At 41.0% G+C, this 14,092-nt stretch overlaps 1 protein-coding gene across 1 annotated transcript in view; it reads left to right on the top strand.

Moving 5' to 3' along the window:
• The window catches only part of cspg4 (chondroitin sulfate proteoglycan 4), a 69,559-nt gene that overhangs the window by 43,582 nt on the left and 11,885 nt on the right, over positions 1–14,092 (top strand). Inside the window, exons 4-6 of the mRNA XM_020078474.2 lie at positions 346–534; positions 727–1,002; positions 6,361–6,537. Of these exons, the coding sequence (XP_019934033.2) occupies positions 346–534; positions 727–1,002; positions 6,361–6,537 (642 nt within the window). The remainder of the gene's footprint in view (positions 1–345; positions 535–726; positions 1,003–6,360; positions 6,538–14,092) is intronic.

Genomic DNA, 14,092 nt, shown 5'->3' with positions numbered 1-14,092 from the left:
GTGAGACTGATTGATTTCCTGTTCTTTTTATGAGTTCCCCTTAATTTCTTAAGCTAAATGAACAATTTAAAAATCCATGAAAATCATTTCAGTCACAAAGCTGTAAACAGGGCAGTTTTCTGTGCTCATGAAAAGTTGTTAACAAACAACAGCAAATGTGTGTTTGCTGAGGTATCGTTATTCAGTAAAGATATAGTTTGTTGTAAAACACATTTCAAATTATGCTGTTCTAGATGGTGTTATTAAGTCCTGTATATAAGTCTGCTAGTTTATCATTCTACATAAAACAAGATTTTAGATTTTTACCACATTGTTCTTGTGTGCTTTTCCACATTTTTCTTTTAGGTGGAGCAAGCTGATATTCTCCCAACAGAAATGGTGTTCACTATTAAAGAACCTCCACGGTTCGGTCATGTGGTCAAGCTGACAAACAGTTCAGACAGCGCAGCCTCGCCTGTCCTCGACTACATCCACACCTTCAGTCAAGAGGACATTGATCAGGGACGCATTCTCTATGTGTCTGCATCCATTCAGGTTCAGTGCCATTTTATTTATTCTCTTGTATTAAATCCAATGTGGCAGCTTGTTTTCTTTTATATTCACACTGAGAGTAAAATCAGACTAAAGCACAACCTCCGCCTCTTATGGGTTTGAGGCACAAGGTTTATTTGGGTTAACCCTAACCCTAGTATATCAATAACTTATATGAACATCCTTTTCTTTCAGGGTAATGATGCCTTCACAGTGGACGTCAGTAACGGTTTTACCACAGTGGAGGACCTACAGATCTCTGTGAACATCGTCCCCCGGCTCATCCCCATCCAGATCTTTAACTTCACTGTGAAGGAAGGCCTCAGCAGAGTCATTAATGCAGAGACCATTAACATCTCTCATCCTTTCTATAGCTCAGCAAACATAGACTTTGTGGTGGAAGAGCCGCCACAGCACGGGGACATCCGCTACCTTCATGGAGACGAACTCTCTTACTTCACATGGGAGGAGGTATGTATTTCCTTATGGAAGGAATATAGATATTACAAATTTACTAATATGGTCTAAAAAAGAAAACCTATAAAGAATCACATTTTCCTGCCTGCTTAGTCAAATATCACTGGCTTTTTCTCTTGCTTTCACATGATCCCTGCCCTGACTATCAGAAACGTTTTGATCAACATTCAAGGGAAGTTTTATTGCTCAATAATATGATGTTATACTATTGTTTTTAATATGATTAGCTGCAGGCTAAAGAGCATTGGGACTGTATGTTTGCTGGTGGCTAATGAACCAGCTCTTATCTTCTTTATGTATTGTTTTGGCTTGTGTTGCTGCAATGCTTCAGTTATATTTACATCTAGTGTTTGTAAAAATGGGATGTTAGATATTTAATCCGTAAACACAGGAGTGGAGGAAGAACTCAAACATTTACTTAAGTAAAAGTACCAAACTTACTCAAGTAAAAAAAAAAAAAGTACCACATAAACTTTCTTACTTTACTCAAAGTATGTGCTTATACTTGCCTATAAATATACTGAAATTATAAAATTTAAATTACTTGCTGATTGTAGCTTTAACTAATTTATTAATATATTATCATTGTGGCTGAGTATTGGTGAATTAATTTCAGGTGTAATGCAGTGATGCTGCCTCTGTAGGCTGCTTTGCTCTTTTGAAGGAGGCGGGGTATTCTGTTACCGGCCTGCTCTGATAGGATCAATGGTGAATTCACCTCTCGTTGATGATTTCTTTTAAAAATATATAAAACAATGTGAACATGTAAAACAGTGCATTGAAAGAATGTAGTGGGATAGATCGTACAGATATTTTCTGATATATGTAGGGGAGTATAAGTGAAAAGTATCCGAAATAAATCTACTCGAATGAAGTAAATATACTTTGTTACATCTCACTGCTGCTTAAATGTTAAATAACAGTTATTCCAGCACTAGTGGAGCGAACAAGTAAATAACACATGGCACTGTCATGTTATCACTCCGGAAGTTGATATGATGGACGTGAGCAAATCATTGGCTAATTACACATCCAGCAGATACAATATTATTGAATGAATTATGTTTCTGATCCCCCGGTGAATTTAAGTGAAGTATTCACTATTTCAGTATAGATACTGCACTAAAGTAGATCTGTAATAATAACGATGTGTGGGTTTGTCACATGATCTTTTATTAATGTGAAAGTATTGATTATAGCCACTTAAGAATTATGTTTTCCCCTTTGGTTTACGTCACTGTTTTCAAAGTTACCCTCAAAGTTATTTCTTTTGGTTTTGCTATGCCTGCTATTATCAGATTCGCTAGATCAAATAAAACTATAAAACTTTTAACCAGCAAACAGTTGGTTGCACCAAATTGTTAGTGAATGGAATGTGGACCACATGAATTGTCAAACCCACCAAATCATTTGATTCTCTATCCCACATGTTAAGGATTAGCTGCATTTGATTGATTTTCAAGAAAATTCCCATACCCATCCCTCAAAGTTCATCTGATTCATGTTTTTTTACACTCTGGGACAAATACTTTCCCAGAAGACCCCAAATCCCATTTATCCATATTTTATCCCATTTTAGTAATCTAGGAAATCTAACATCTTCCTCTCATGACAAGATCATGGTGGTTGTTTAAGAGGATTACCACAGCACAACGTCACTATGGAACTTTCCCCACTCACTGCTCAGTGCTGTTTTGGATTTGTTGTGTTGTAGAGAGGGGAGGGAGGATGTGGGAGCTGCTGCAGCACAGTTATCTGCTCTCCCTCCGTGTGGTTCAGAGGCCCCAGCTTTAGGAAAATATTAAAAATGCATGAGTAGTTACCAGTGGAAAAACCTCATGCATTCTGAGTGGACCACATAGTTTGGAGGAGCACACATGTCTGCACACATATCGTATAGCTCCTGCATCGACACTGGTCTGCCGCTACTCTTACTTTGCTGAACCATTGTGGAAAAACTGACGATGCCTTTGGACCGCCTCAAGCCAAAATAAACTGGCCCAGTATATTCCTATAATAATGTGTAAGTGCACACTAACCTCCTGTGCTTTGCCACTGCCAGACGCACTAAAACTGTCGCTCAGAGATCCCAATGTACAACTTGAATCTGTCTGGTAGCTACATAGAAGGGAATACGTTGGTAGTGGAAAGGCATAGATCGACATTATCGTCCTCCATCATGGAAATGCCAGAGAAATAAGAATACTTGTTCTATTCGAAAAAAATTGTCAGCTCTTGTACCACATTGAAGATTAAAGTTTAATATATGTCTGCCGTTGCTGTTCTTGCAAATGGTGGGGCGTGCCAGAAATGACACGCCCCCAAAATGAGTTTCCATTGGTATGTGGCATCATTTCTGCTAGTCGAGAACATCCCAACCTTTTGGATTTGTGTGTTTAGCGCAACATTGATTAAGTTGGAGTCAAGAGTCAGTCTCTATATCTTTTTGACCCCTTGTTATTGATGGTGTATAGAGATCCCCAGATGACTCCTGGAGGGAGATTCAAGAGATTGTTGATAAAGACGAGACTGCGAGCAGCTAGGGATAAACCTCAGTGACTTGTTTGTCAAGGAAAGCAGTGACCTCCAGCCTAAAGCGATGCTCAAGGAGGAAACAAGCAATTCCAAAACTGTTCCGTTTGTGTACTTTTTTCTTCTTTGATTTTTATGGCGGAGCGGTTGTATTTTTCTCTGCAACAACACGTATTGAAAAGGAGAAGACTGCACCGAGTCACTGCAAGGATGAAAGGGAGAGGCGTCGACGTCACAGTTGGTGCACACAATGGGCCTCATTCACCAATATCTTCTTAAAGGGATAGTTCACTGAAAAAATTTAACTTCCCTCATTATCTACTCACCACTATGGGTTGGGTGAAGGGTTTGAGTCCACAAAACACATTTGGAGTTTCAGGGGTAAACAGTGTTGTGGCCAATCCAATACAATTGAAGAACTGGTGACCGATTCTTTAAATGTGAAAAAAAACAACAGAAGAAAAACATAAAATGCCTCCATACTGCTCCTGTGGTGTCGTCTAAGTGTCAGTAAGCCTGACATTCAAATTCAATTCGAAACAAGGTCACTGATCAACAGTTCAACTTCAATTGTATTGGATTTGGCTGCAACGCTGTTTACTCCTGAAACTCCAGAAGTGTTTTGTGGACTCAAACACTTCACCCACCCCTCTGTCGGCAAAGTGGTGAGTAGATAATGAGGGAATTACACCAGACCGTAATCGTTCCAAAGATAAAGTTGGGTGTGTGAGCACTTTTCTTATTGCAGTGTTTTTTCTTGCTATGTTCAATGCTATTGTAAGATCTATTGGGAGAGTCCCCCCTACCCGCCCCTGAGAACGGGACTTACTAGTCATTTTGTGATAAAGTCATTATTTGGGGGGTGGTTCACTGAGGTTAGTGCACAGAGGCTTTGTACAGTAAGAAAAACTGTGCCTCCTGCGTGAACATTAACACGTATGTAAAGTGACTCTATTTGCTATGTGGCCCAGATGTGTCACATCAGCATTGAATCTGTGTCAGGCAGTGTATGGTGTTTGCCTCTAACCACAATGCTGACTCTGATTTACTCTGTGAACAATTGCATTACCTACATGTTCAGTAACATATGCTGCGCTGAGTGGGATCCAACTTGAAGAAATACAGGAAATCTGACACAATTTGCTCTAATACACCTTTACTTTCATCAGGTTCACTTCTCCATCAGGTCTTCATTAGTTCTTCCATCTGTGGAAACCTATTAAAGTCCACACAGACGCCTTTTATTTAGCACAAGGCACAAAATGATTTCGGAGCAAAGTGAACAAACTTCTGTGGTTTATTCCTCTAATTTCTCCCAAAATACAGTCTGTAAAGCATCAATCATGACTTCACATTAATCACTAATGAAAGTATAACTCGCGTAATAATAGCTCATGCAGCTGGTATCAAATATCGACGAGCACATCAGTCTTTCTCTGAGTAAATCTGAAGGCCACATGTCCAACACCCACCCACTGTTTATTGTCCCGGCAAGCAGACTGATTGTCTCCCTGACTTTCCCCGATCAGTAATGATGAAGGGGCCTGTTATTCCACAATGATGCCCATCATATGGGATCAATTTGGCACTTCCTCTTCTCTGAGGCAGGTCGTCTCATCACAGCAGACTTCTTTCTAAAATTTTCTAAATGTCCTTTGTGCAAAGAAGGACCCTGATTCTGTAAATTTGTCAAAAAGTATCAGAGGAAAAGAAAAGGTAGACAGATTATGTGATCCAGCCCGCAGCATGGAGTAACAAGAACAAAGGGTGCTGCTGGGCTCTGAGTTTCTTCTGTATGAAGAAAGTCAACAGCGTTGGCTTGTCCTGTGGCCACAGGTGCTGTTTTCCATCTAGCTCACTAGACACTGGGTGACTGATTCCATTGTGCATCTGGTTCCCCTCAAGGGTTCATCCCACAGGGGAGAATCGTCTTGTCCCTGTGCTGCTGGCAGACTTTAAGACCTGATTATAGCCTGAACTTTGAAAAGATATGTGATTCGTTTACAAAGAAAACAACAGATACAGTGTGTGAACTACAGACAGAGTAAAATGTTCACCAGCTGACATATTTTCTTCAATAAACCTTTAAAGAATTAGTTTGACACTGGGAAATACACTTCCCATAATGCAACCAAAAGAAGACACTTGCACTTCGACCTCAAAGACCTTCTGCAATGAATTTGTGCTCTTCAAGCCAATGTGGCAATAATAATGTTCCCATCTTCTCAAGTGTTTGTTCCAGGTATTTTGGGGCCTTTTGCCTTCCTATAATAATGGGAAGAGAGAGTGGGGAAGACAAATGCAGCAAAGTGCAGAGGGTCAGGAGAGCGTGGGGTGTTTTTCTGAATGGTGGTTTAGGGGTTTAGTTTCAGCATAAAGTTGATGAACGCAGATTACCACTTACATGTGGTCACTGGTAGCCACCCACATTTGATTAGAGGGTGTTAACACCTTCCGATTTTTTTTTTATAAATGTGATATTAAAACCAGCATATAATAATAATTATAATAATATGTTTTATCAAAGAAGAGTCATATAATTTATTTCACAGATCAAAAAACACATTTAAGTGTGCAGTATCTCTTTAAGCTCTGGAAGAAAACCTGGTCTTAAATTCTTGTTTCTTACAATGAGTTTCTTCCAGTTGTTGCAGGATGTGTGTTCTTTGGATAGAGGTGTTGAGAGACAAAAACTGTCACTGTAAAATATTTTATTCCTTCTTTGAGGCTCACTCTGCCTTTTCCTATTCTGTGATGTTTCCTACCCGTGGAGTCTGATTCCGAACTGAGTGACAACTGGATCCTTTTTGTGTCCTCCAGGTGAAACTCGGACACATCTACTACATGCATGACAGCACCGAGAGCACAGAGGACAGTTTTACACTCATTGCCTCGGCGTATGAGATTGAGCGCCGGAGCCTCCCTGTCACCATCTCAGTGACTGTCATACCAGTCAATGACGAGCCGCCAAAACTGACACGTAACACAGGCCTGGAGGTAATGTATGGCTGTTTGACAGTGTGTTGGCTGTTACTTTGAGCATTCCCCAAATGAAATGTTGATGCAGGAAAAAAGTTTAAACCTATAAAATGTAAAGAGTTTGTTTAATACTTCTTTCCTTCCTTTAGTACATTTCAGCTGATGAGAATTTATGCTGACTACAAATGTTCTGTAGTGTGAAGGAGGAAGAACAAACTTTTATGTGTTCTGCTTCTAATCACTGAGGATTTTATACCATAAAGATGATATTTGGAGAAAACAACTTCTTCCCTACAGGAACATTCCACTTCCAGCATGTATAGTTTTTCTCCTATTATTGTTCACATATGTGCTCTGTGTCCTGCCTGAAAACAGTCTGACTTGCTCCAGGCATTCCCACCTGCTCCAGACTTTGCATGACTGGTCTGATTCCCAAGACACAGAATATGAAAGAACATCAGATTAAAAACTACCTTTAGATCAAGACTGAAGCTTCAGTCTAAAGACAATGAACACTAAAGCTTCAGTCTTGATTTGGTTTGATTTTTCATTACAAAAACAAATGTGAACTTCATTATGCTTAGCTGCTTATCTGAATCCCATGAGACGTGAACAGAAAAGACCCTCTGAAATATTTTAGATTAGACTTTCAGGGGTGAATTGTTGCCATCTTGATATCATTCTGAGCTGCTCTGGGATCATAGTTTAAAGAAAACTGAACTCTGGATGAACTCTTGAATTTACTGATATTTCTTCACATCCATACTGGATAGTTTTCATCCACAGTTGCAGCCCACTGTCAAGTATCCAATACGCTCTGAGAATTAAATTCACTCCATACTGTGAGCTGGATAAACGCAGAGAATTTCTTTTACTTGGGCGCTGAAGGATACTGACCCCACGGGTGATGGCGCATGCTGCATCAGCACAGCAGTGGCTTCCACAGCTCTTTTTTTTTGTTTTTATAAAGAGCCATAAAATACTTATGAATTAGCATATTCTCAGCTCATCAGCTCCAAAAAGTGGAAAGTAAATCATGTGAGTCACATAAGTAGAAGAAGGAAGTGATTCACTACTGTGCCATGCAGCATGAAGCAGAACCTCTGATGTACAGTGTCTCTATGCATTTTACTGCCTACCCAAAATGTGTTGATGTCTATTCCACTGGAACAGAAGGAAACATATCACCTTATAGGATGCATACGTCTCAATGATAATAAATTATTTTAGTTTGTATATTTTGACTAATCTTTTTCTTAGTTGTGCTCTAGAGCTGTGTATCACTATTGTTTTCTTAGTTATCACAGTGGAATTCTACTCAAATAAAGTAACTGGTAGAATTAGCTCAGCTCTGATGCAAAGAAAAGGAACACGTTTAATCTTTTAAGTTTTCCACTATGTGTCTTAGATTCTTCAGACTAATAAAGGAAAGGATATATGCGTGTGTGTTTGCAAAAAAAGACAGCTGCTTCAATAGCCTCTTTGTTGAATTGACTATATACAAGCTCCACAGTGTGTTTGTACCACGCTGTCAAAAAGATTCAAGTCAGTCCTAAAAGGAGAAGTTGTGCTGGATCCGTGACGTAGATCATACTGTAAGAGCAGGGAGGCAGTTGGAAAAAGGCAGCAGTAATCAGCTCAGAGAGCTGGAAACCAAATGTGTCATTCAGCCTTCCCTGCTCAGCCTGTGGCTCCGCGTCTCCGTGGCAACCCGTATTTTTGGAAAACCAAGATGGTCGGCGAGAACCGCAGCTTTCTGGCAGAGGGAAGCGGCATCCAATCCCTGCATCTCCTCTGCCGGTGCCGCGGAACGTAACATAATAACGTGGATGTTCAACCCATACACAGCCGGCGCTGGCCCAGCAGCAGTTGGATTGATTTAAAGCAGGAAGTGTCTGTTTGTGTTTGAGTTTGTGTGTGTGTAGTGACCTCTGCAGCCGATGATCAGACATGATGACTTACATTGCCGTGATCAGGCTCTGTTCAAGCTCACCATTGATCCCATTTGGCCCAGTCTACAGGATACAGCTGGTGTGGATTAGGGTTTACACTCCGTCTCCGTCTGTGTCTGTAACTTCTACTTGACTTTGGTGAATTTCTGAAGAGTTGTCACAATGGATCAGTCTGGATTCTTGACAGTCTAGTTTCTTATTTTATCTATCTATCTATCTATCTATCTATCTATCTATCTATCTATCTATCTATCTATCTATCTATCTATCTATCCATCCATCCATCATCCGTCCGTATGTCCCTCCCTCCCTCTGTTTCTCTCTCTCTATCTATCTGTCCATCCCTCCTTCTCTCTTTCTCTGTCTGTCTGTCTCTCTATCGTTCTAACTATCCGTCCCTCCCTCCCTCTCTTAGTTTCTCTCTGTCTGTATATCTGTCCCTCCCTCTCTCTGTTTTTCTGTCTGTCTGTCTGTCCTTCTTTCTCTCTCTATCTCTCCATCCCCCTCGCTCTGTTTCTCTGTCTGTCTGTCTCTCTCTCTCTATCTATCTGTCCATCCCTCCTTCTCTCTGTTTCTCTGTCTGTCTGTCTCTCTATCATTCTAACTATCCGTCCCTCCCTCCCTCTCTTAGTTTCTCTCTGTCTGTATAGCTGTCCCTCCCTCTCTGTTTTTCTGTCTGTCTGTCCTTCTTTCTCTCTCTATCTCTCCGTCCCCCCTGCTCTGTTTCTCTGTCTGTCTGTCTCTCTCTCTATATCTATCTGTCCATCCCTCCTTCTCTCTGTCTGTCTGTCTCTCTATCATTCTAACTATCCGTCCCTCCCTCCCTCTCTTAGTTTCTCTCTGTCTGTATATCTGTCCCTCCCTCTCTCTGTTTTTCTGTCTGTCTGTCCTTCTTTCTCTCTCTATCTCTCCGTCCCCCCTGCTCTGTTTCTCTGTCTGTCTGTCTCTCTCTCTATATCTATCTGTCCATCCCTCCTTCTCTCTGTTTCTCTGTATTTCTGTCTCTCTCTGTCTGTGTCTCTATCTATCTATCTATTTATCTATCCATCCATCCAACCATCTGCATGATATCCATCTGAATGACCAGTGGGTGATATTGTAGTATCCCTCATTCAAGCTCAGAGCAGTAGTCAGTGTGTGTAGTCAGTCAGTCTCACAGAGAAATGCCACTGCTGCAGAGGAGGAGCTGAAATCAAAATGGAACACCTCCACTGTCTTCTTTCCCTCTTTGCTGCTACAGCTGCTGTCGTCTTTCTTGCTCTTGTTGTTTTCCTGTAGTTTGTCCAGCTTTCCCTCCCACTCCCCAACCGACAGGAACACACCTTTAAGTGTCCTGTTCTTAAACCAGCCAAGGTTTTGGATGCCTCAGACAGAGAGAGGGATACAGATCCAGATATCCGTCCCCACCTCAGAGTCTTAAACATTTTAAGAGATGGATGTATCCTGTTGACTCATCAGCAAACTAAGTCCTTTGCCCTTAACAGCTCCTTCATTACTGCCTCCAAATGAAATATCAGCCATTGTGTCCGATCAAATTAAATTTGCAGCCCATCCTCCTAGGCGCTAAATGCATCGATTGTTACATAAACCATCAATCTGCAAGGCCATTTTCAGATTACCTGCCGGCTGGGGTAAAGTGTGGGATGATGTGGCCATCTAGTGTTAAGGGTTGTGGATTGCACTCTGAAGAAAAAAACATTTCCACTGAAAAGCATGAATCCAGTGATGTGACCTCATTTTAAATATTGACACATGTTTTATTATTCAGGCAAAATGTTCTGCAGCTCTAAGATTTTATATTCTCCCCAGTGATAGTCTGATGTATTTCTGCTCAAATCACAACTATATATGTTGATCGTTATCATCATCATCATCATATCTCATAACTGTGTAATCATTTGTATGAGAACTATGAGGAGGAATTTAGGGTCATTTCACATTTTCTGTGCAAAATCAACTATTGATCAGGGAAAGAATGGCAACAAGAGAAATAAAGGCAGCAGTTATTCATCTTCAGACCCAGATGCAGTGACATACATAATATGACGTTATATTTGTTCAAATGTAAGAAGAATAAAACAGTTTTAAATTTAAAGTAGTTGTAAAAGTAAATCAGTGAAAAGTAACTCAATGAGATTAAAATGACATTTATTTTGTGTGTCAGGACTTTTAATATGATGGACACATGCAAAGATAGCATAGTTATATCTACGGGCAATTCAAATGGGATTTGTAGTTTATTTCCTTTCCTGACTTTTTTCCTTCTTGACTCTTCTGCCACGCTCGCCTCACAATGCACCTCTCCAGCCTCCAGCTTTACTCACCTCCTGTCTCGTCAGTCTGCTCCCCAGCCCTCTGATCTCTGACCCCTCCCAGCCACACCCATCAGGAATGCTCTGTGTCACTGAAAGCTTGAAACCCAGGACAGAAAAAACTAGTGCACTCAGTAGGGCACATACTGAGTGCCAAGGCCCAAGAGTCCCCTGAAATTCAATTAAGCTGCACTAAATTTCACAGAGTCATAGAAATCAATCCCTTAAATATGCCTGAGTGTTTCCATTAAGATGCATTTATTTATGTCAAAAAAGGTCACCCATGTTAAAGAAAGTGGTAAAACAATTGTAATGGGTTCTTTTCTGATCCATACGGCAGACCCTTCCAAGTTTCTAGTACCTTTTGTTTAATCCTGGGAAATTACAGACAAACAAACCAACAAACAAACAGACAGGGTTTAAAACATCTCCTCCTCAATAAAGGTAAATAAACTGCTTTTCAGCCTTGAGCATGTGTTTTCAATTGACCTTGTCAGAGGTCTGCAGGAGAACCTGATTTAGTTTTGGAATTTTGGCCTTTAATTGCAACATCTTTCTAAACTTACTATAAACTAATGAAAGCATAGTCTAGCTCCAGTGCTGTAGGTGTAAACATTTCTCAAATTAACACGACGGTTCATGTTTCTTCATACCTGGAGCTTTTCCCCCCATCTCTGGAAAGAAAATCTTCGACAGCCTCAGCTGTGTTGGTAGTGGTAGAAGAATGATAGGTGGGTATTATAATACCAGCTTTTGCCTGCAACAGTTCGCCTTAAATCTAATGAATTGTCCAGGTGGGTGGCACTGTTGTCAGCGTAGCAGTGTCTGCATACTGTACCACACCTAGTGCTCACAAAAGGACTGTGAGCCTCTCACGTCTGGCTGTCTATAGCAGGAGGGATAAAACAGGGGGGGAATAATACAATGAGCAGCTGTCTCGTCCCCGGTTCACAGGAGATGGTGGATGCTCTGCCTTAAGGCAAACAGATTCACTTCCAGCTAACAGAGTCCAGATTTGGCACAAAAATGTTTGGGTTCAGCCCCTGCTCCCCCACCAGCCTCTGGACAAACCATCAGGCTCACTTTTCTGCGGGCCTGAAATATAAACTGTCCCCTGGAGGCTGAGCATCTTTAGGGGCTGACGTCACTGGTTCTCTGCAGGCTTCAGCAGTGCAGTGGATAAATTCCCACCTATCATAGGCTTGATGTGACGAATGTCTTTATAGGATTCCTCTGAAGGTGACACACCACCTGCCGAGCTCATCTGCAGGCTGTCTTCATCCTGCAATGAAGGCGAGTGACACTTGAGAGCTTCCTTCCTCAGAGGTGTTCCTGTGGACTGGACTTGTTCAGACTACAGCCACTCTATCAGACAGAACTGTGAGACAGTTTACTTTTTAATGACCTCTGCTGTTGCTACACAGGACTTGCGAATGTAGAACGGTGGTGTAGCAGCAGAACTTTCATTTTCAAACATGTCTGCAGTCACGAAAGTAAAGATTTGAGAGAGAGACAAAGATGCAATGTGTCAAAAGCAAAAAAAAAAGCACAACGTGCGTAATGATGAATAGCTGCTTTGAACTGCTGCTGCTGTGTGTCAGGCTGATAAAGCTTTGATGCTGTATCAAACCAAATGAGATGTGAGGAGCAGCGGCGTGTAAGGCAACTAAATTACACACTTAAACACACATTGGCTGTATTGACCTAATCCAGATGGGTCTGAAATACCAGAAACAACATAGAGGACTTAAAAGAGTAGCAGTGTTGCTGCTGTCACAATTATCTGTAAATCTGTTTTCAGACATGCACAACGCACATTTTCTATTTTCCAGAGGGGCTGTATGTGAGAACGCAAATGTCCGACATTTCCAGATATTTCCAGGAACTTATCCAAGCCCCCCAGTAAATTGTCAATCTCCGTGTGAGCCCGTGTGAGAATACAGCAAGCGAGTGGGCGTGTTGATGATGTTTGTATCGCACAACAGATGCAAAACTGAAAAAAAAACAATACAAATACCTCAGTATAAAAAAGGAGACACATTGACAAAGATGCCAACTTGGAAAAAAATGAGATCTGAGAGCTTGTGGTGATAAGGTGCCGCTGTGCTGTAAACAAAAACACTGGGATTTCAGCAGTGGAATTTATAATTTATATCCTGCCTCCTGCAAGCTCTACCACACCCTCCACTGATCGCTCTGGAGGATTTCCTGTTGTTGGGAATATGTTTGACCTAGAAAATATCCTGCTGCGCTCTTCACACGTGAAAGACAAACTGTCTGAAATAGTTGAACTGACATAGTTGACAACTTTGGACAACTGTCCCCTGACTTTCCCAACAGCGCCCCCATGAGAGACCAAATCTAATGATATTCTCATCACCATCTCCTTTGTGTTTGGAGTTAATTGACCAATGAAGTTAGCACGCTTACACACAGTGGACACGGTAAACATAATACCTGCATGGTATTAGCCATTGTGAGCATGTTAGCATGTTGCATTTAGCTTGAATAAGCCCTGTGCTTAAGTTAGGCCTTGCAGAGCTGCTATAATGGTTGCAATACTCTTTTTAAATTTTTTTCAGTGACTTGCACTCGCTGCCTTGGCCTTGGTTTCACCTTAAGTGTCTAGATCTTGAGTTTGCATTACATGCAGTATTAAATGCTAAATTAGGCTTTCAGGCTATTATGGTAAATTAAAAAGAAAATCCTCCCTCATGCATTAAACCACTGTTGAAAACAACTTTTGTTAATGTACCATGTCTCTCTGACTCCCTTGTATTATTTGGTTGTGGATTTTTCAGCTCCCATGAAAAAACTGGGAACATGTAGACAATTTGACATCACACAAAGACGTTTAAAGGAATATTCACAACAGGGTTTTTTAACAATAAAAGAACATTTAGGTATCTGCATCAGTGTTATAAAATTGTCGATACATTTCTTTTTCTTTTTCCAATGGCCAGTTACATCCGTAGATCTGAATGCAACACTCAGTTTTAGGGTCTCATAGTTTTTTGAAGGAATTAATAAGGAGAGGTAGACAAGCAAAGAGAAAGTGGATAACAGCACTTGATCAGATTAGATCAGAAAATAACTCTGAACGTTTGTGTTATACTGGAAGATGTACACTTTACCATGTAGCATAAATCATCCCTGTCACTGGGTAAGTAACACCTGAAGCATTGAGATGTGAGACTGAAGCTTCCCCTCTTCTCCTCTACCTCTGCCTGAGGTTTCTGGCTCTTCATCCTGAGACTTAAGAAAGAGCGTGAGAGGCATCAGAGGGAGAAAGGCTTTCAAGATCGATGC

This window comes from Paralichthys olivaceus, chromosome 7, assembly GCF_024713975.1.
Source record: "Paralichthys olivaceus isolate ysfri-2021 chromosome 7, ASM2471397v2, whole genome shotgun sequence".
Lineage (NCBI taxonomy): Eukaryota > Metazoa > Chordata > Actinopteri > Pleuronectiformes > Paralichthyidae > Paralichthys > Paralichthys olivaceus.
The sequence above is the reverse complement of the archived record's forward strand: the minus strand, read 5'-3'. Positions and strand labels throughout refer to the sequence as shown.